General features: G+C 43.0%; 1 protein-coding gene across 2 annotated transcripts in view; it reads left to right on the top strand.

Annotated features, from left to right (window-relative positions):
• The window catches only part of ahcyl2b (adenosylhomocysteinase like 2b), a 93,887-nt gene that overhangs the window by 57,185 nt on the left and 12,832 nt on the right, over positions 1–23,870 (top strand). For both annotated transcript variants that reach the window (XM_056275962.1, XM_056275961.1), the window contains exons 2-9: positions 15,407–15,515; positions 19,017–19,160; positions 19,607–19,707; positions 19,871–19,973; positions 20,237–20,331; positions 20,749–20,855; positions 22,611–22,727; positions 23,269–23,332. In XM_056275962.1, the coding sequence (XP_056131937.1) occupies positions 15,407–15,515; positions 19,017–19,160; positions 19,607–19,707; positions 19,871–19,973; positions 20,237–20,331; positions 20,749–20,855; positions 22,611–22,727; positions 23,269–23,332 (840 nt within the window). The remainder of the gene's footprint in view (positions 1–15,406; positions 15,516–19,016; positions 19,161–19,606; positions 19,708–19,870; positions 19,974–20,236; positions 20,332–20,748; positions 20,856–22,610; positions 22,728–23,268; positions 23,333–23,870) is intronic.

The raw sequence follows: 23,870 nt of genomic DNA, 5'->3' as shown, positions 1-23,870 counted from the left end.
TAAAAGGAATGGATTTGCAGGTGGTGGCCACAGACCATTTGCCTGTCCTCATCTTTTCTGGCCGATCTTTGGTTAGTTTTTCATTTTGCTAGTGCCCTCACCACTAGAGGTGGCATGAGGCGGTATCTGCAACCTACAGAAGTTGCTCAGGTAGTGCAGCTCATCCAGGATGGCACATCAATGCGTGCTGTGGCAAGAAGATTTGATGTGTCTCCCAGCACAGTGTCCAGAGCATGGAGGAGGTACCAGGAGACAGGCCAGTACACCAGGAGACGTGGAGGGGGCCGCAGGAGGACAACAACCCCGCAGCAGGACCGCTATCTGGTCCTTTGTGCAAGGAGGAACAGGAGGAGCACTGCCGGAGCCCTACAAAACGACCTTCAACAGGCCACTAATGTGCAGGTTTCTGCTCAAACAGTGAGAAACAGAATGCATGAGGATGGTATGAGGGCCCGACATCCACAATTGGGGCCTGTGCTCACAGCCCAACACCGTGCAGCCCGATTGACCTTTGCCAGAGAACATCTTGGTTGGCAGATTCGCCATTGGCGCCCTGTGCTCTTCACAGATGAGAGCAGGTTCACACTGAACACATGTGACAGACGTGAGAGAGTCTGGAGACGCTGTGGAGAACGTTCTGCTGCCTGCAACATCCTCCAGCATGACCGGTTTGGCGGTGGGTCAGTGATGGTCTGGGGAGGCATATCCTTGGAGGGCCGCACAGACCTCTACGTGCTAGCCAGAGGTACCATGACTGCCATTAGGTACCGGGATGAGATCCTCAGACCCATTGTCAGACCATATGCTGGTGCAGTGGGCCCTGGGTTCCTGCTCATGCATGACAATGCTCGTCCTCATGTGGCCAGAGTGTGTCAGCAGTTCCTGTATGTCGAGGGCATTGATGCTATGGACTGGCCTGCACGTTCCCCAGACCTGAATCCAATTGAGCACCTCTGGGACATCATGTCTCGTACCATCCGCCAACGCGATGTCGCACCACAGACTGTCCAGGAGTTGACCGATGCCCTGATCCAGGTCTGGGAGGAGATCCCTCAGGAGACCATCCGTCGTCTCATCAGGAGCATGCCCAGACGTTGTAGGGAGTGCATACAGGCACGTGGAGGCCACACACACTACTGAGCCTCATTTTGAATCGTCTTGAAGAATTTCCACAGAAGTTGGCTCAGCCTATGTTCTCATTTTCCACTTTGATTTTGAGTATGATTCTGAATCCAGACCTTAATGGGCTAATGATTTTGATTTCCATTGATCATTCTTAGGTTATTTTGCTCTAAACACATTCCTCTGTCTAATAAATAAAGATTTTCAGCTGAAATATTTCATTCATCGAGGTCTATATTGTGTTTTTAGGTGTTCCCTTTATTTTGTTGAGCAGTGTATTTTTTGTTCTTTCTGTCCCTTGCACTCAAACACCCACAGTTGGGCATTGGTGAAGCAAGGAACTTAAAGCAAAGAGATATGTGCAGTCACATGAGGTGTGTGTCTCCTGTCTCTGCCTTGATGTGATTAAAAACCAAAGGAGCACATGGGTTTCCCCAATTCACAACTCAAGCCCTTTGTCTGTATGCAGGTTCTGTGATATATGTAGTTTTTGGCAGTGTGATGTGTTGCTGGTCATTCTCAGCTTTGCTACTATCACAGAGTTTGTATGTCCTCACCATACCAGATTTGATAAACATGCTGTACTATCACACTTTTTATTAATTTGACCAATCCACAAAAAGATTGGATAATATTGGAAAATAGAATGACACTTTTATCATGCTTCCCATAAAGTGTTGGATATTGCAGTTGTTACATAAACTGGGATGCCGACACAAATTTTATTAATGTGTTTGATCAGTTTTTAAAGTCTGTGTGTGTTGAGTTGGGTGCTGATACTTGGGATTGTGTACAGCGTAAATAAAATGAATAAGGATTTGCCTGACAACCAGTTTCACTGCACTCAAACACCCTGTTTTGAAGCCTTTCTAAAATTGGAAAATGCAATGGAATCTTTGTTTTTCATGAATTGTGGGGCCATTGTCATCTGTTAAATCTTCTGAAAACCTCATTAGCTAAGGACCAAAATTAGGGATTAAATCTTTCCTCTTGGGACCCATACTCAATAAACTTCACATGTCATGCATGGACCCAAAAGTAAAAAGCTTGCAACCTAATTTGGGTGTTGAACCATAGATTTAGAACCCAGGGTCTACGCTGTTCCATGCATCAGAAAGAATTTTGCCACTTCCATAAAATCCTATGTATTCATAATTTAATAATCCATGTTATCTATGGGATGCTTATTAACAGCAGCTTACTTTCATGAGTGTATAGGCCTCATTTTAGTTGAGATAGTCCTGGTTGGTGAGGAAGATACACAGATTTAGGATTTTGTTTTGTCCGTGGACTTTCCCTGTCTTTACTTAGCTCTCATTTTGCTAACTTGCTTTCTTACTCACACAGGGATCGTAATCATACCAGTGTGTAACAAAGCAGCTTTTGTTTGATTATGTGCGTGTCATTCTAGTTTGTCTTTTTTTCTTGGCTGGTACCCCTTGTCCTGAGACCTGAGTTAACCTGTGGTAATCTTATCCCCCAAACGACCTATAAGCCCCTTCATCCCCTGCTTCTGAGCTCCCAAAACGACCCTCAATTGTTCAGTCTAACTCTGAGCTCCTGAAAGCCCCTCATCTAACCTCCATCCAATAAACCCAATGAGGCTAGTAGCCCAAACCTCTCCCGTAAATGGGTTGTTAAAGCCTATTAAAGGGTCAGGTCTAATTAAGTTGCAATCTTGTCACAATGTGGATATTTGTCATCATAGGAATGAGACAGGAACAAGTCAAATCAAGTCATTGTATAGCCCAATATAACAAATTACAAATTTGCCTCAAGGGGCTTTACAGCAACACAACATCCTGTCCTTAGACCCTTGCATCGGGTAGTGAACAACTCCCTAAAAAAAAAAAAAAAAAAAAACTTAACAGGGAGAAAAAGTAGGAAGAAATCTCAGGGAGAGCAACAGAGGAGGGCTCTCTCTTTCAAGACGGACAATGTGCAATGGATGTTCAGACAGACAATTTACAGAATACAAAATTGAAAGAGGATAACAGAATTATAATGGAATTATTGAATATATGAAGAATAAGATGAGGATGCCAAGCAGTGTCCAGACACCACCGGAACAGCCAAGGACCCGAGCCACGCAACCAGCATCACCATAAAAAAAAAAAAAACAAAGAAAAATTTAGTTGAACATCTTTGTGAGAGAAAGATATAACATTAAAATAGCATAACAAAATTATCATTCAGAGAGAGAGAAAAGATGTGAGAGAAGAGAATAGTTTGCAATAGTCAATAATCTATACACTATAATCTCGTTGGCAGAACAATGCTTGGTAAATTCATTGAGACAGAAACCGACCCGCCATGCAGTACATGTTGTGAAGCTCTCGACGTAATGGCAACAAATTCAATGCTAAGGCAAAAAGATTAGTTTTAAGTTTGGATTTAAAGGATTCAACAGACTGATTGATGGCAGCAGGCAGGTTATTCCACAAGAACAGGGGCTGATAGGAAAAGGCGCTGCCATGAGCTGACTTCTTTTTAACTTTAGGTACACACAGGAGCCCTGTCTTTTGAGAGCGAAGAGCTTGAGATGGAATGTACGATTTAAGATCATCAGACAGGTAAGTTGAGGCAACCCCTTTTAGGATTTATAAGTCAGCAGAAGCACCTTGAAGTCTGATCTAACATGGATAGGAAGCCAATGAAGGGAGGCAAGAATTTTTTTTAGTTTTAGTTAGGATTCTGGCTGCAACATTCTGAACCATCTGAAGATTTTTAGTACTAGCATGTGGCAGACCCAAAAACAGAACATTATAGTAATCAAGTCTGGACGAGTCTCTGCGTCAGGCATGGACAGGAAAGACCGATTTTTAGCTGTTACGTAAGTGAAAAAACAGTCTTGGGGATTTCTTTAATATGCTTATCAAAGGAAAGGCTGGGATCAAACATAACACCAAGATTTTATGGCTGTCACACTTTGTGAAATCACAGAGTTGTTGATTGTTATCGTTACTTGATCAAATTGGTGTCTGTGTCTAGCAGGGCCAATGACCAGCATCTCTGTTTTATCCGAATTTAAAAGCAGAAAGTTCAGTGACATCCAATTTTTCACAGCAGCCAGGCAGGCCTCTAAATTAGTCATTTGAGTATGATCATCAGCCCTTATGGGCACATACAGCTGGGTATCATCAGCGTAGTAATGGAAATTTATTCCATAACTGCGTATAATTTGACCAAGAGGTGAAATATAAAGACAGAAAACTAGAGGACCAAGAACTGAGCCCTGAGGTACACCATATTTAACATCAGAGAATGTTCAATGTAATATTACTATAGCAGACACAACGTGTTCTTCCAGTTAAGTAAGACTTCAGCCAAGAGAGAACTAAGCCAGAGACAACAAAATTACAATTAAATCTGTCTAATTGTATACAGTGATCAATGGTGTCAAAGGCTGCACTGAGGTCCAGTAATAGAAGCACAGAAGTGGAATCAGAGTCCATAGTTAATGAAAGACTGTTCACCACTCTGGTCGGAGCAGTTTCAGTGGAGTGACAGACCTTGAAAGCTGATTGAAAGGTTCATGTATAGATGGTTTTCTTCTAGTACTTTAGAAAAGAATGGAAGACTAGAGACTGATCTATAGTTATTAAGAGACCCTGGATCGAGGTGCGTTTTTTTAAGAAGCGGTTTAACTACAGCTGTCTTAAAACTACTCGGGAACAGTGCCAGTAGTAAGTGATGAATTAACAATGTTTAGCATTGTAGGTCCCAGGAAAGGCCAGAGGTCTTTAAAAAATTTTGCTGGTAAGTGTATCATTGGAAGAATGTTACGTTGAATGCTTAATGAGAGGGAAACAAGAGAAACCAGCAGCATCATTATTTGGGGGTCCTGGTGAAGAAGCAGCCTAAAACCCGCTGGATATAAAAGTAATGCCTGTCTGAATAGACCATGCCCTCTGAAAGCTTTTCTCACACCAAAGCTTTTCATTGCCTATTGGCTATCTTCCAGTATACAGTGGATATAAAACAAACGCACCCCCCCTTCAAAGTTTTTACATTTTTTTGTATTGGAGTAAATTTCATGGATTTTAATGGGACTTGTGTAGCCCTGATCCAAAGAACACAAGATACCGTATGAATGCATTGAAATCATTTTGATTTGGGAAGAGAAAAAAAAAGATAGCATCTAATTGACAAAACTGTAATTAGGTCTCTAGATTGACCTTTATAAGAAATGCCTTTCATCTTGCCATTGTCTCATACAGGCCAGATGTGTGTAATTTCTTTGATATTGTTGTGTGATGCATATGTTCTCCGCTGTTGGCTGTAAAACCATGTAGGACTTTCAAGGTTGCCATTCCTGGTGTCCCCCCTGCCAGTTGTCTTTTCTACTGGTCATCTTGTTTTGATGGATTCCCTGATATTGGCATACTGTGGGTGGTATCATGCACTTTCCACTTCTTAATGGTAGACTTAACAGTGCTCCGAGGTTTCTTCAAAACCTTGGAAATATTTTTATATCCCTCACCTGATGTGTACCTTTCTGCAACTTTGTCACAAACTTGTTTTGGGAGATGTTTGGAGCCCTTGTCGCCGTCTTTGTGCAGGACTGTACTTGCAAACTGAAGGACCAAATTAAACAGCTATTTTTATTCTCATTATCAAGTTAATTGCCTATCCCAGCAGTCATTGGGCGGCAGGCGGGGAGACACCCTGGACAGGCCGCCAGGGATAGGCTCCAGCATCCCCATGACCCTGAGAGCAGGATAAGCAGTTTGGATAATGGATGGATGGATGGAAGTTAATCACTGTAATTGCACACAGGTGTTGGACAAAGTTATTTTGTGATCTTGAAGGCAAGTGGTTATTCCTGAGATAGTTTAGGGATGGTATAGTAAAGGGGGTGCATACTTATCAAACCAAGATAGGGCATTTGTTTATTATTAATTGATATAAAAATATTATAATTGGGTTTTCACTTTGAAATATATATATTTATTGCATTTTAATTCCTGGTTGTAGGTCCACTAAATATGAAAATTCATTTTCTATTCACTGTATACTATCGATACTAGTGAATTGTGATACTGATAGGTCAGTTTTCAATATCCACCCCGATTACCCTCAGTTACTGGGCTACAGGCCAGTTCACTTTGGGTCAGCTGGATTTTGATATGGATGTCCCCGAGGTCCAATCTGTGGAACAATCAACAATCAAACAAGAAATAAGAGAGAGGGCGAGAGCGAGGGGAGAAAAAAACAACAACAATTCATTGCATTGTGTCTGCAGGCGCATGGTCGGACCAGTTTGGGCTGGATCAGAGTAAAGTAGAGGCCAGTGAACGGCAGAGGGACAAGAAGTAGGCTATAAATGGATCGGACCTTGAACAGCTAGGTCCCCCCCCCCAAAAAAAAGCCCCAACATAACACCCACTTCTAACTCCCACTTCCCTCATAGGCTTTGCTAAAACACATTCACATCGCACTGCATTCACTGCCACACACCTGTAGCCATGCTGAAGAAGAAGAAAGATGGCGAGAATGGGGAGCCTAGTAAGAAGAAGGTAAGAAAGAAGGGGGGGTCGGATGGATGAGGAAAAGTCCTGGTGTGGCCTGGCTCAAACTCATTTGACAGAACTGACAAAATTCTCAGTGAAAAAAACTCAATAATTCATTCATCTTTTCATGATAAAAATTTCAAGCTGTGTTTCTCATAAGCTCCTAATAGAAAACCAGTGGTAGCATGTATTGGAGGAAACTTCAAGTAAACACTTGATGCCAGTTAATATGTTTGAGGTTTTCTTTGTTGGGTTATATAACTGTTGTCCGCACTGTTTTTGAAAGATGCATTGTTGAGTTTTGTGGTTCAGCGTGGACTTTCCCTGTCCCGAACCCATTCGGAGACATGTCAGCGTTCCAGTTGGCTCTGTGCTGTACTACGTTGTGAGCTGGATAGATGGTCGCTGGGCAGAGAGAAAAACAACAGAACGAGAGAGGGAAACAGAACAGAAAGAGGCACACTATTCATGTGTGCATCCTTGCGAGACCTTTGTGTGATGACTCACTGCTTTCTCTTGATAAGAGCTTTGTCCTCTGTCATTAGCAAGCGCTTTACAGCGTAGTTTTTATATGGTGTGTGTGTGTGTGTGTGTGTGTGTGTGTGTGTATTGGCACACACTGTTAGTATGAATGACCAAAGGAGCACACAGCTGTGCCGAGTTGCTGACTCACTCACTACCATGTATCAATTTAACACACTTACCCATGCACAAGCACACAACGGAAGTCTGATTTTTCATAATATGTCTTTGTGCATCCATGTTAACGGCTCATTAGCCCCCCCCCCATAAGCCTTTTCACGCTTTGATTCATTTATCTTTAATATATATATTTTCCTTGTGACCTTGTTGGTACCTCAAGGCCAATCTCTGTTTGACGGAGAAAAACTGTAAATAAGCGAGTGACGTGCGTCCTTTTTTCCCCCCTCAAATTTCCAACCCTTTTCAGCCCCCCCTCCCCCCGTCAGACGCACGTCACATCTATGAAATCTCTCTCCATGATATGTGTTTTGAAGGAGCGCTTTGCTCCTATTTGTGAACGTTATGCAACAGCTAAAATAAGACTCCCTCTCTCTCTCTCTCTCTCTCTCTCTCTCTCTCTCTCTCTCTCTCTCTCTCTCTCTCTCTCTCTCTCTCTCTCTCTCTCTCTCTGTCTCACCAAAGATTAAAAAGCACTATTACTCCCCACGTAGATCTCCTACATCATTGCATCATGCCTTTTGATTGAGCTTCCCCCCCCCCTGGTAGCATGTCCTCGTATTTTTAAATTTTTAAAAAAATGTTCCCCCTTTTTCCCCCCAATTGTATCCGGCCGATTACCCCACTCTTCCGAGCTGTGCCGGTTGCTGCTCTGCCGATCCAGGTAGGGCTGCAGACTACCACATGCCTCCCCCCAATACATGTGGCGTCGCCAGTCGCTTCTTTTCACCTCACAGTGAGGAGTTTCACCTCCTACTACACTGCAAAAAATGCACTACTAGAAAGAAGTCACATTATCTTTAATGTGGAAAAAGTCTGTTTCAGGTAAAAAAATCTAGCAATGGAGTAAGTAAATTTTCCTTGGGAAGAACTCTTAAAACTAGCAGAGAATTCTAGCCACTGGAAAACTTAAAACTAGACAAAATGTCTAACTGAAATCCTTAAAATAGGCAGGTTTGGCTTGTTAGAAGTAACTGCAATGCAAGTATTTTGGATAAAATTGCTTAAATTGAGTAAATTTGTCTCATAACTCATCTTAAAGTAAGTATTTTATTCTTTAAATTAGCTTGTATATATCGGACAAATGCTTATAATGAGATGTTATTTCTCAAAAGATGAATATAAATAGTCAAACTGTCTTGAAATGAGATTAGAGGCTAGTTGCATACAGTTTACAGTTCTTTTAATACACTACCCTTACGATCATTACATATGAGCAAAAGAAAAAAAGAATTGAAAAAAAACAGTATTGCAAAGCAAAGCGGGCTAACTTGATACCTGTTGAGATGCCAGCAAAGAGGATGAGACGAAAAAAATAGACTAGCCTGTCATTGTGACTATAGAACTCAGGTTGAGAAATGGAAAAGAGAATAAAAAAACAAACAGTTAAAATGACTGTGTGGGTTCTTGAATCAGTACGGCAGTTTGTAGGCTGTTACTCAATGAATGATTTCCAATCAGAAATAGCTTTCTTCTGTGAGGGGGTTGCACCCCTCTCATGGATGGCATCACCCAGTATTTCAGTGTGAAGAACGGAGAGCAGTGTGGCGATGCATTTTGGGTATGTCAAATTAAAAGTGTTACAGCACCCCATTAAATATAAGAGTCCCTTGGGGGAGAGATTTCAGGGGAATGTTGAGACAGGAGTGGAGCCAATTGCCAGCAGGCAGTTTTCCTCACCCAACAGCACAACCGGACAGCCCAAGGATTGGTTGTGGAGGAAAGAATCAGGCTTTTCAAAAGGCTAGAAAACATAGTAAGCAAATGGAGAAGATAAGACACCACCACTTAAGCAATATAGGTAATACATATAATAATAATAATAATAATAATAAAAACAACAACAATAATAATAATATAGGTAGGTAATAATATAGGTAACCAGGTAAAAGCATCATAGGTGGGCCTATACTGTGAATACTGGCCCTCTGAACGTGCCCCAGCAAATCACAAACTACTCAACCCAACCGTAACTGACCGTTTCATATACAAATACCATATATAAGCACTTTTGCATTAACAACTGCAATAATGTCATTACTGCTTTAAGTCTCACCATCAAAATGTGGAAGAGAGCCTCGCTGCTAGAGTGCAACTTCTTGGGGACTGCACCAGCAGATGGGAAAAGCTGAGGCAGGACTGTGAAAACTGCTGTGGCATGCTCCACCTCCACTGGTGTAAAAGAAAACACATAAAGGCAGTGCATTAATAAAACACTCAGTGTGAGATCTCAAACTATTAGGTTTAAAATGTATGAATTGTGAACTCACCACCATCCACAGTCCTTGGAGGCTTCACAACTTTTTTCATTACACCGTAAAACTGCACTTTACTGTAGAAGGTTTCCCATCTATCCTTCATGTCAGCAATGTAATGGGCATTCTTGGGATTTATTATCCTGCACAGCTCATCCATAATCTGAAAAACATATCCACACATGCTTTTAAAAATCAGCAGGAACACTTGCAGCTAGTGCTAGTCACACAATTGATGACTGACCTCCCATCTTAATAGAATTCTGTTAACATGGTGTTAAATGCTGAGGAATATAAGCTACATGAATAGACCGCTACGCTACCTTGACGACTGCATAACAAAATTCTAGCAATGTGTACTTCCTTGTGGATTATAATATTTTCCCAAAAATCGCTTTTGTACAAGTACATTGAGCTGCATGTACTGTGTAATATACCTGTGCATATTTCATCATTGTTGTCCTACAGCTGTTTTGGGGTGTTTTTCCTAACCGGTGAGTCTTCCAGAATAACAGTTGATGCACTGAAATAGGCATCATCACTCCTACCAGAATAAGCACTCACATCAGCATCCTCATCCCGACGTTGTATTTTGATAGGACGACCTTTGGGTTTCGCAGGATTTTTCACAATGGAGAGTCTCTTAAACAGCTTCTTAGAAACATACTGCTGCAGGGTACAAATAAAATACATTTAAAAATGTACAGGAACAAGGTTTCACCATATTTTCCCCCGTTTTCTCCTCAGTTGTACATAGCCAATTACCCCACTCTTCCGAGCCGTCCCGGTCGCTGCTCCACCCCCTCTGCCGATCCAGGGAGGGCTGCAGACTACCACATGATTCCTCCGATACACGTGGAGTCGCCAGCCGCTTCTTTTCACCAGACACTTCCGCGGGAGGATCATGCTATCCCCCCCCCACCCCACCCCCCCGAACAGGTGTCCAGACCGACCAGGGGAGGTCGCAGGACACTTCCATGCCATCGGTGTGTGTGTAGCAATTAATTAATTAATTAATTAACTTTAAAGCGCTTTGAGTGACTGTTGCAGTTAGCACTATGAAAATGCAACTTGATTGATTGATTGATTGATTGATTGATTGATTGATTGATTGATTGATTGATTGATTGATACATACGCTCACCTGGCTTCCCACCCGCAGACACGGCCAGTTGTGTCTGTAGGGACGCCCGACCAAGCCGGAGGCAACGGGGGGATTCGAACTGGCGATCCCCATGTTGGTAGGTAACGGAATAGACCGCCACGAACATCACATTTATTATTTACAATAACAATAACTACTATCATTATTATTGTTGTTATTAACCGTTTCGCACGTAACGTATCTTATACTATGTAGCACGCCTGTTACTGCAAACTACTAATAAAACACGTTAGTCCCTAGCTGACGGGTCTGACCCTTTAGCCGAGCGGTTAGTGATGTCGCCTTGTGGTGCAGTGCACCCCTTATCGAATCCCGCACCGGGCAAGAAAATAGCCGGTTACATTGGTGGCAGCGGTAGGATCCGGAAGTGTGCAGATCCTCAGTAGTCTCTTCGGAGCGCGGGAAGAACAAGCGCGAGGGCGCGCTTCCGGGGAGGGTGACGACTGTAAACTACTAATAACACACGTTAGTCCCTAGCTAATGTCTCCTACCCTTTAGCCGAGCGGTTAGTGATGTCGCCTTGTGGTGCAGTACACCCCATATCGAATCTCGCACCGGGCAAGAAAATAACCGATTACGTTATATGGTTCATTATGTTTTCATGAGCGTATTAAGCTTCTCATTTGCTATATTTTTAACGCTAAATTGTTGTTTTCTCAAAGCTAAAATTAGCTGATTTTTTTTTTCAATCTCGTGTTCTAATCGCACCGGTGTTAGCACACGCGCTAAACGGTTAGAAGATATAAGGCTATTCTAAAGCTACCAGTATTAGTTAGCTAATTTACCGTTTCTTCCACTAAGTCTGGAGCCATATAGCCCTGCGCCGCAGCAAACTTTCTGGACCAGGGAAGAGATCCCTTCCCTCATGTCATCTCGGGGGAAAGTAGGCAGTATATCTTCTCCAGTATTAGCTGCTCTATCATTTAGAAAAAACTTTGTTAGATGGGATGAAACCTAGCTAAATGGCAAGGAAGAGCTTCAGCACTGCTAACATGACTAGCAAACAAGTTTGATAGCAAATTGTGCGCGCTAGCTCGCTAGCAACAGCAAACAAGTGTTGACTTCAATTTTGGTGTTAATTAAGTAGTAATTACCTCAGAGTGGCAATTGTGACATCGTCCAGTCCATCCATGCCACAACAATATCGAACAAAGCCACTGTGTAACTACCAAAATTCCTCCGTTTTCCGGTGACTTGAGTCAAAGTCTGTTTAACAAAACTATTTAAATTCAATTCAAAACATTACAAAGAGAACATAAATATCTTTTTTTTTAAGTTGGGATATCAGAATCAGACTACTTAATTCATACCCCAGGGAGAGGAAATTACCCAATTTTCCCTCTTCATTACATAAGAAGGAAGTTTTTTGGGTTTTTTTTTGGACATGTTTAAATTGTACATACAACACGTAAAACAAAAGAAAGGGGGAATAAAAATAAAGAAAATTAAGAAAATTAAATACATAAATGGAAAGGGAGGGGAGTCCGAGGGTAAGACATTAGAATAGGGGTGGACAATCTTATCCAGAAAGGGCCGGTGTGGGTGAATGTTTTTGCCCCAACCAAGCAATTGCACACCTGTATCTCCCCACCCCTGCGTTAGAAGATTGCAAGGCGCCAAGGTCAAACAAATGGATTGTCCCAACTCAGCTTCCTGCAAAGGGGTGTGACTCATTGTAATAAGTTTTACTCTACGTGAGTTCCTTCAACCAATTTTAAATTCAGTTCTGAAATAATTGCATATTAGAGTCTTAACTATGTAAATTTAAACAAATCTTTAAAAAACGGACTTTGGCTGTTCAGAAGCATTCCCATAATTGTGATAACCCCTTGAATTCGCTTGATATCATCAACCATAAATTTGCACTGTTGTTGCATGCCCAGATAAGCACACTTGGCCGCAGTTGGACACTCCCAACCATTGTGATGAAAATTATTTGGCAGTGTGTTTGTATGCTATGTGTTTGTGGCTTTTAACAGTCTACCTATTTGCCATTGCAAAGCATAGCGAGCTGTCTGATTGTGAAATTGGTGCAGTATTAGAAAGGTTGCAGAAGGACTTGGTTCTGTTGTATGATGTTGTGAAAATGCAAATTGAGAATCACGGACAAGAAGTATTTGGAGCATTAGTTTCAATATGTGGAGATGCTTAAGCTCAACATGAGTTGTGTGGCTTTAAAGAAGAGGTGGGTTTTGCTTATGGTAAATGTCAACAGTGCGAATGTCCATTTGAGGACATGCAAATGTATTTTGATGAGGATTACTTTGAGCAAAGGACAACGGAGAAACATGTTCGGCAGTGTAATGACATTGAAAAGGCCAACATTGAGTATCCCAGAAACCAATTAAAAACCACATATGAAATCAGCAGAAAGAGCAAAGTAGTAGATTTCCCTGCCTTTAATTTAATCCAGCAAACACCCCATATATCTTCATTAAATGAAACACTCAACAGTAGGGAAAGTGCTCGACAAACAAGGAGCAAAATAATCCAGTGATTCAAGTAATTCTTTAATGGACAGTACAAGCCTGTTTCATGCCATAAGCAATCATCAGCTGTCAATGGAAAGTTTCAATTGACAATGTCTCAGTTGACAGCTGATGATTGCTTATGGCATGAAACAGGCTTGACAGCTGATGATTGCTTATGGCATGAAACAGGCTTGTACTGTCCATTAAAGAATTACTTGAATCACTGGATTATATAGGTCCTGAGTTCGAACCCCAGGGTTGTCCAACCTTGGGGGTCATCTCAGGTTGTCCTCTGTGTGGCGTTTGCATGTTCTCCCCTCGTCTGCATGGGTTTCATCCGGGTGCTCCGGTTTTCTCCCACAGTCCAAAGACATGTAGGTCAGGTGAATCGGCCATACTAAATTGTCCCTAATGTGTCGGCCCTGTGATGGACAGGCGGCCTGTCCTGGGTATCTCCCCGCCTGCCGCCCAATGACTGCTGGGATAAGCTCCAGCATCCTGTGACCCCAATTGGGATAAGCGGCTTGGATAATGGGGATATATATATATCAGATGCAGAAAAAAAAACTTTTAATACATAGCAGTTCCAGCTTGTTTTGTGCGTCGTGCACTCATTTCCTGCATCTGTAGTGATATTTTGCACCTCGTTAGTTGAGCACTTCTATTAGCACCATTGACGGTTTCCGGGGAAAAAACGCTATATATATACACACACACACACACACACACACACACACACACACACACAGAGGTGCACATAACTGGTGTGCAGGTGCATGCGTGGTCAAAATAAATGATGCGCAGCAGATAATACGAAAAGAGGCACTTTTGCGTACCAACATTTTTAGGACACAATTACTTAACTGAAACAAAAGGATTTTCTCCCTATATCACTGGTAAGAAAGTTATTATGACAAATGTGTCAGTTTTAATAATCAATTGTTAATCCTGCAAGTTTTAGCCTTCATTCTTGATTATGTTAGCAAGCTTAACTGTTAAACCTTGAGCTCCAGCAAATAGTTAGCTATGTTACAACTAGCTTAACGTTACACTACTACTACCACTATCTGACAGTGAGGAGTTCCACCTCTTACTACTACTACTACCACTACTACAGGAGCAGCTGAAAATAGTAGTAGTAGTGGTAGTAGTAGTAGTGAAAAGTTTCGCCTGGGAGACATAGCGTGTGGGAGGATCACACTATTCCCCCCAGTTCCCCCTCCCCCCCGAACTGGTGCCCTGACCGACCAGAGGAGGCACTAGTGTGGCGACCAGGACATATACGCACATCCGGCTTCCCACCCGCAGACACAGCCAATTGTGTCTGTAGGGACGCCCGACCAAGCCAGAGGTAACACGGGGATTCGAACCGGGATCCCTGTGTTGGTAGGCAACGGAATTGAACGCTATGCTACCCGGACACCCTTGAATCATCTAGTAATAATATCATTAATACTTGCATTACATGTGTTATGATAGAGGTCCTGGTAGCATTATCCAAGCTGCTGCTGACAAGCTATTGATACTGATGCCATTGCATACAGACCGATTCATCGAGCCCCCACCCCCGAAGAACTGCGATGGACTATTGAACCTCATATCATCTGTATAGCCTTCATATTGGTTGGTAATTGCCCCAATGTTACTCAGCCATTATCTGTCAAGTTCCGACTAAACTCAATGACTGTTAAGATGGGCGCCATTTCTTGATGTCTGCTTGACATTCGTTCTCTCTTTTTGTTATCTGTATTTTTTATGTTTTTTTGTGAAGCACTTAGTGTCAGGTGTGTATTAAAAACACCTTGCATACAGACCAAAGACAGTTCCTTAGTGCTAATCCTGAATAGGCGGGTGAAACTTCGGTTAAAACAGCTGGTAATTAAACTGTGGTTGTCATCACAACTCGAGCTGAGAGGTCATTACTCAAAATCTGGCAGAATGCCAAATGCATACCCTCAGTGCTCATGTGGGACAGTGAGTGTTGAAATGCCGGGTTGAAATAATCAATGTGAAATGGCGAACAGCCAAGTTGGAAAGTAAGAACATGCAGTCTTGAATTGAATTGCATAGTCTGGTACAGTAAAATGTATATAATGGTAATGTAACCCTCCAAATGCATGTGTGTGTGGTCACACTTCGAATTTTGAAAGATCTCTCACCAAGTCTTCTCTACACCATCAGATTCAGTTTGCGGACCAGAAGCAGGAGTTTAACAAGCGTCCCAGCAAGATTGGCCGACGCTCACTGTCCCGCTCCATCTCCCAGTCCTCCACAGACAGCTATAGCTCAGGTAAGCCCCCCCCCCCCCACACACACACACACACACACACATACACTGATGTACCCATTATAAGGATACTATTATATTTTCTCTCTAGTCATGTCTCTTTTCTCACCACCCATTCCATTTCTTTTTACCTCTTGTTTGATTTTCCACTCTCTCTCCGACCCACTAGGGTTCGTGTGAAAATTTGGGTTCATTGACGTTGCTGAGTGGTCAAGCGTAAGAGGATTAGAGCCTGGTGGTTCCCTAGAGACAGAGACAGAAAGAGCATGATAGAGCAATTTGAGTGGAGTAGGGGTTGCGATGGGTCAGTTAGTCAGCACACACACACACACACACACACACACACACACACACACACACACACACACACACACACACACACACACACACACACACACACGTTGGTGGTTGACAGGATGGTGCAGAAAGGGGGGAAATGTGATAGCATGGCATGAATCACATTGAAACTCATTCTAGCCAGCAAAGAACATTCTTTTTTTTTCTCCATTCAATTTCTACAGCAGGCTTCCTGCACCATGGTGGTCTGTGCCTGATGCCTACAAACACGTGTTGGAAGAAAGCTCTGACTTCTGTTAGTTTTACATGTTGGCAAGGACCATTCCAAGAGAGTGAATTGTGAATCTTTCCCTCTCCCATCACCAACCCTGTAATGGCTGAGGTTTCAGACAAGGTTTATATCACATCATCTGCTTCAACATCGGATGCTGCTTGTGTTACATTTTGGGGTCAGTTATAGGCCATGGCTCTGCCAATGACCCCATTAAGTTGAAGAATTCATCTCTGGTGGCTGTAGCTTGTCCAGCATTTCTATTATTCGGCTAATTAGCACTGTTGCTAATGAGGGGTAGACAGATGGATGAGTGGCAGACAGATGGACAGTGCCACTGTCTGGGAAAAAGAATAGCAGTCACATGGATCCCCTAGGAGAGATGTGCAGCGAAGGCCCCGCTATCAGTCATGTAAATGAAGCTCTTTTAAATCGAGTTGGCAGCCCACTCACCTGTAGTGTTTTTCTATAGAGATTATGACAGATAGCAGGAAAGCTGAGAGCGAGGCAGGGTAGGGGAGGCCCAAGAGAGAAAGCAACTGTCTCAAGACAGACTCGCCTCAGCTGCACCTCCCATGAACACCTATCCCTCCACCTCCCACCCTGTTTCCTCCTTCCTCCGTCCCTCCTCATTCCACTGTCTCAGCCTATAATCCCCACAGCAGAATGCCTCCGATTCCTCTGACGGTTCCCACAGACCACAGGACACGCTGTACTCACTTGAGGCCCTTTGTCCACAATTGTTTTTGACATGATAACTTTATATTAGAGTTCATCACAAACATGTCTGAAACGTCGGGAAAGGAAGGGCAAATATAACTTCTTTATCATGAAAAGTTTGTAAAAGATATTGCATGGTCACGAAATATTAAAAAAAAACATGGTTTTGACGTTCAATCCCTACGGACATGACTACACAGTTCATGCAGTGATAGACCGATGGTAATATCCTATTATCAGAACGTTAACGTGGCATGGTCAATATCCTGGTTGACAGTTTTTTTTGGGAGGGGTTCCCCCTTTTTCTCGCCAATTGTATCCAGCCAGTTACCCCACTCTTCCAAGCTGTTCTGGTTGCTGCTCCACCCCCTCTGCTGATCTGGGGAGGGCTGCAGACTACTACATGCCTCCTCCGATACATGTGGGAGTCGCCAGCCGCTTCTTTTCACCTGACAGTGCGGAGTTTCACCAGGGGGACGTAGCACGTGGGAGGATCACACTATTCCCGCCAGTTCCCCCTCCCCCCAAACAGGTGCCCCGACCGATCAGAGGAGGCACTAGTGCGGCGACTGGGACACATACCCACATCCGGCTTCCCACCCACAGACACGGCCAATTGTGTCTGTAGGGTCGCCCAACCAAGCCAGAGGTAACACGGGGATTCGAAGCGGCGATCCCCGTGTTGGTAGGCAACGGAATAGACTGCTATGCTACCCGGATGCCGGGTTGACAGTTTTAACCTCCTGTCATCGACATGTCATGTTAAGCACTGACTATAAAGTCTTTTTAAAACCGTTTTAAAGCAAAAACTCATCAGGGACCCTGTTTTAAGTAACAGATGATAAAGAGAGTCATAAAGATTGAGGCCATTACTTGTAAATTATTTGATGGTGTAATCCATGTTTATCTGCTAAGGAGACCTAACATCTCCCCCTGTTAGAGGGGTTGGGAAAATCAAGTGTTTGGGCTTCGATTCCGAATATTATATTGTTTTGAGATCAGATTTGGTATCAGATGTTAGCCACACCAAGCGGCATGGTGGCACAGTGGTTAAGCGCAGTCGCCTCACAGCAAGAAGGTCCTGGGTTCAAGCCCCGGGGTAGTCCAACCTTGGGGGTCATCCCAGGTCGTCCTTTGTGTGGAGTTTGCATGTTCTCCCCATGTCTGCGTGGGTTCTCTCCCACAGTCCAAAGACATGTAGGTCAGGTGAATCGGCTGTACTAAATTGTCCCCAGGTGGGTATGTGTACGTGTGTCAGCCCTGTGATGGCCTGACAGCTTGTCCAGGGTGTCTCCCCGCCTGCCGCCCAGTGACTGCTGGGATAGCCTCCAGCATCCCTGAGAGCAGGATAAGTGGTTTGGATAATTGATGGATGGATGGATGTTAGCCACACTGGTGCATGACAGTATGTTTGATTGTGTTTTGCACATTATTTAAATGAAACATGGTTATACCTGACCTCAACACATCTGATACTGGCACACTTTCAGGGGGCGCTTGAAGGATTACTGGCATATTCTGTACCTGCTAATTAAATCATAAACCATAGGAGTGCTTATGTTGCACCGTACCTGAATATTACATTACAACACTACTGAAAAGATGGCTAAACTGTGTGGTATTCAGCGAACCAATAGTACTGTGACTATGAGCTTTTTTAGAGGAACTGCACACAATGAGTTGTATAATGATGTACAATGATGCCCCACACTTGTTTCTGTGCCTGCACAAACATACACAGATGGATATTGACTGTATTTTAACTGTGCTACACAGTTATTGAGAAAAATATCCAAACTCCCAATATTAAAGGATAACTCATTCGAGGCTGCTTTTTTCAATCTGATAGCTGAAGTTGTTGCAGCCTCCCTACCAGCACACGCTTATCCCGTTCAGATCCCCTTAGAGTTCAACTTTATCTTATTCCAACTCTTCAAACTCTGATCGACAGCATCTCATTTTCTCTCTCCCAACACATTTGAACCAGCTCTATTCCCAGAAAGAGAGCCACTGTTGAATACACTTGACACATCTACAAATCACTTTTCTTTCAACTTTTTTTTTTTTTTTGCCACAAGGAACCTCGTAGTGGTATGAGAGGGGAGGATGATGGGGAAATGGATGTTATGTGGCATATTGGTGTGTGTAAAGCTCAAGTGTTGACTGACGATGCCTTGGGTTTCTGTGTTTGCGTGTGTGTGTGTCTTGTGTTGCAGCGGCGTCATACACAGACAGCTCAGACGATGAGACGTCTCCCCGCGACAAACAGCAGAAAAACTCCAAGGGCAATGGAGACTTCTGCATCAAAAACATCAAACAGGCAGACTTTGGGCGCAGAGAGATAGAGATTGCTGAGCAAGGTGTGTGTAGGAGTGTGTGTTTTTTTTCGGTGTATATGTGTTATTGTGCATTGTTATGAGTATCAAGTGTCTCGATGCAGATAAAATAGATGAGGAAATCTCTCTGACATGATTGTCAGTGTTCCTTTTGAAAAGGGGCAATTGTGTAAGTTCAGGTAAAGGGAATGCATGTGATTTAATGCAAATATGATGATACAGGGGTCAGTGGGGGGTTTTTTCTGTGTGAGTGAGTGTGAGCGCGTAACTGAATGAATGAATGAATGAGTCAGTGAAAGTTTTAATGACAAAAGCCCACAGTTTGAGCACACAAACACACATATGTGCAAATGGTTGGATTGATAAGCGTTCAGTGTGAAATAAATGAAGGAAATTCCCAAGACTTCCACTATATTTCTCAAAAACATTTGATGGTATATGTGTTTGTTTGTGTATTTACCCATCTCCAGAGATGCCGGCCCTGATGGCTCTGAGGAAGAGAGCCCAAGGGGAGAAGCCCCTGGCAGGGGCAAAGGTGGTGGGCTGCACCCATATCACTGCCCAAACTGCTGTGAGTAAGACCACACGCACACATAATTTCTGACCCAATATACATTTAATGTAATAAAAGTAGCAGTAATCAAACCAGACTATGTTGTTTTATTTGACCTCAACATTTACTCCTCTCTTTGCTCTCGCCTGCCTTTTCATCTCCTCTCCTGTCCTCTCACTAGGTGCTGATGGAGACTCTGTCTGCCTTGGGAGCTCAGTGCAGGTGGGCCGCCTGCAACATCTACTCCACCCAAAATGAAGTAGCAGCTGCCCTGGCAGAAGGAGGTAAGTGTGTGTGTGTGTGTGTGTGTGTGTGTGTGTGTGTGTGTGCGGGGGGGGGGTGCCCTTTCTGGAATGACGCTTGGCCTCCTCTTCACCCCGTCTCCTACTTCTTAAAGGTCTTGTTAAAGGTCTCTCTACTCACTGTCTACACTTTGTCTGACTCGCTCATTTTAGTGTCTCCCCATCCATCCATCACTCCCTTCATCTTTTTCTCTCTGCCTGTTTCTTTTCTTTGTCTTTCTGAATGCCATGCTTTCTCTCTCTAGGTTTCAGCGTCTTTGCGTGGAAGGGCGAGTCAGAGGATGACTTCTGGTGGTGTATCGATCGCTGTGTCAACCTGGAGGGCTGGCAACCCAACATGGTAATACACATATTCTACATTTAAAAACCGCCACCAACTGGCCACTGCAGAACCACAGCAAAACTGGTACACAAACCGTTTTCACTGTGTTATCAAGAGACTGGGTTTTTGGAATAGCATGGGTATTTTGAATGGGTTTTTTGCCTAAATTGGGATAGAGCGGGTGGTGGGCTTGTAAGTAAAGACAACTCAACAGTTCCAGCTGAATATTGGCAGCTTGTGGTCGGTGACTGGGTTTAAATTCCTACATGGATTCTGAATGCTATTTTGAGAAATGGTAGTAAAGATTAAATTCACATGTATGTTTGTGATGGGGGAAAAACAAGTACTGGTTGTATTTATTCAGTTCTCACTTCTTCTCCCCCCCCCCCATGTCTCTCTGTCTCTCCCTCGTTCTCTCACCCCCCCCCCCATCAGATATTGGATGATGGTGGAGACCTTACTCATTGGATCTATAAAAAATACCCCAACATGTTCAAGAAGATCAAGGGTATTGTGGAGGAAAGTGTTACTGGTGTGCACAGGTGCGACTCACAGTCACACGCATAGATACACTCACATGTAATCTTGGTTGACCTCCAAGCAGACATAGTTTCTGAAGCTTTAAAATATTACACTTCTGAGAAAATGAAATTAGCTCGATACTTGAGAACAGAGAACAAACACACACACACACACACACAAGCTGTGAATTAGTTCACTCACCCCCTCAAATTCATTAAACGGTTAGCTGAACACATTTTGGTATGATAATGCCGCCACCTAGTGGTAAACATCTTTATAGTAAGGAATTGACCCGGTGCAAGTCCAAGTTGACTTGATTAGAATCGTGATCAAAATGTTTTCCTCATTACAGGAGTGTATTAATTCTACGTCTTATGCTGAGTTGGAACTGATTTGATTATTATATGACAAATATAAGTGTCATCAAAGAATTAACATGAACTTTTTTCATCCCTTTTGAAGTTCTCAAATATCACAGAAAGGTAAATTAGTTCACCTGGACACAACGTTTATTGAGAGAAACATTTCATCACTTATCCAAGTGACCTCTTTAGTCTCAACTGACTGCAGGCATTCAAATCAAGTCAAATCAAATCAATTTTATATGTATAGCCCAATATCACAAATTACAAATTTGCCTCAGTGGGCTTAACAGTAACACAACATCCTGTCCTTAGACCCTCTCATTGGACAAGGAACAGCTCCCTAAAAAAAAACCCTTAACAGGGAGAAAAAATAGGAAGAAACCTCAGGGAGAGCAACAGAGGAGGGATCTCTCTCCCAAGACGGACAGCGTGCAATAGATGTAGTGTTTACGCAATTCCCACCCTTATAAACAATACAGTGACATAACAACCGAACACAACGATCCGCTAAGTGCCATCTTGGCATTTAGTGTATATCAAGTCCAGTTGCACTCGATTCAATTCCTTTGGATAACCATGACCTGGATGAATGAGAACATTCACAGACACGAATGAGAACATTCACAGACACTTAGTGTACACCGTTAAGTGCCGGCAATCGGCCTGGCATTTAGTGTACACTGTTAAGTGCCAGCAGGATTACCGTGACTTGTACATTAGGGAGACCAAACAGACACTCGCCAAGAGGATGACACAACACAGGAGAGCTAACACGCATCAGGCCAGGACTCCGCAGTCTACACCCATCTACAGGCCAGTGGCCACTCTTTCAAGGAGGAAGATGTGCACATCCTTGATAGGGAGGAATGCTGGTTTTAACGGGGAGTCAAAGAGGCCATCTATGTGAAGAGGTAACGACCATCCCTGAACCAGAGGGGGGCCCAAGAGTACATCTGTCACCATTTCACAATGCTGTGATTGCAACCATTCCCAAATCCTCTGTGAATAGTACACATGGCCATTGTAACTCTAGTTAATGGTCATAGCAATTTGCATATGAAACCGATCACTGTTTTTGGTTGTTATGCCACTTTATTGTTTATAAGGGTGGGGATACCTGCAGTCAGTTGAGAATGAAGAGGTCTCTTAGATGAGTGATGAAACGTTTCTCTTAATAAACATTGTGTCCAGAGAACTGATTCACCTTTCTGTGATTTTCCTACCTGGATTATTGAGCATACATAAAGACAAATCCTCAAATTGTTATTTCAAAAACACATATTCCTCAAAATTTAAACACTCTCTGCTACTTCTCTCATCTCTTTTTCCCCCTTCCCATTTAAATCAACTATTCAAGATTCACACATAATCCCTGCCACCTTGTGAACTTGTGTGTTTCCTTGTGTATAGGCTGTACCAACTGTCCAAGGCAGGGAAGCTGTGTGTTCCAGCCATGAACGTCAACGACTCTGTGACCAAGCAGAAGTTTGACAACCTCTACTGCTGCAGGGAGTCCATCTTGGATGGGTACAAAACGCTCTGTTTGTGGTTCCACCCTCTCCCAATACAGTGTCTCCAATTCCACTCTACCCTAAACATTAGGTCCCTGTTCAGTTTCACCCCTAACCCCTTAGCCTCACACTATACTTTACCCAAGCCCCTTGTCTTCCAAGCAGCTTTAAGCAAGCCTTACGTCTCCCATTCAATCAGAAGTCTTCAGGTGAGAAATTGTGCAAAGGGTTGAAAATGGCAGGGTGCGGTTGCAAAGGCTCTGTGTGTGTGGCATCGAATCGCTAGAAATCACTGTTTAGATTTTAATTAGATTTACATCAGAAGGACTTACCGGACGCTCTCATACAGACTAGCTAACAGTGAGGGAATGGATAGGAGTTCAATGTATGGTAAAAGGGCACTGTGGCCTTGCAGATGAATGTTGACGTTTTTTTTAATTTTCGGGGCTTGAAGCAGGGACTTTTCTGTTACAAGGCATTCTCTGCCTTTGTTACTGCAACTAAATGTAAGCTGCTGTGTCACCTCCATTGTAACATTGTAACATCTCCCACTTCAGACTGAAGAGGACCACTGATGTCATGTTTGGAGGCAAACAGGTGGTGGTGTGCGGATATGGTGAGGTAAGTCATAGACACACACATGCTGAGACAGCACCTGTTCTCTTGTTACTTAATGTTTCCACCTGCTGCTTCCAATAAACACTGTGGCCACTTGAACCCATCTGAAAATAATGACCCTTGGTTCATTTCACTTATTAAATCCGTTTTGTTGGGGGATACAAGACAAGTTGTTTGTGTAGCCCAAAATCACAAGGTAGTCCCAAAGGACTTAACAGTCAGTACAATATACAAAAATATAGATATATTGTAAAGAGGCGTTTGATGCACCCTTTTGTCCATTGATAAAACTATTTTTCAAAAGGGGGTACATTTTGAGGCTATATTTTGTACACCCACTGTACCAGTCTATTAGCTTAGTTGCACTTTAGCTGTATTAACATAACATGGCCACTAGAGGGCTTTGTGCATATCGACTTCAGAAGACTGCCGTGAGGTAACTGGAGAAGGAAGGACAGATTTTAAACATATCTCTCTCATTATATTCAGCTTGGTCCATATAAGGTTTTTTTTTTTTCAGGAGATATGATTTATTTTGAAC

This window comes from Lampris incognitus, chromosome 3 (genome assembly GCF_029633865.1).
Source record: "Lampris incognitus isolate fLamInc1 chromosome 3, fLamInc1.hap2, whole genome shotgun sequence".
NCBI classification, from domain to species: Eukaryota; Metazoa; Chordata; class Actinopteri; order Lampriformes; family Lampridae; genus Lampris; species Lampris incognitus.
This window is presented reverse-complemented; position numbering and strand designations above follow the sequence as displayed.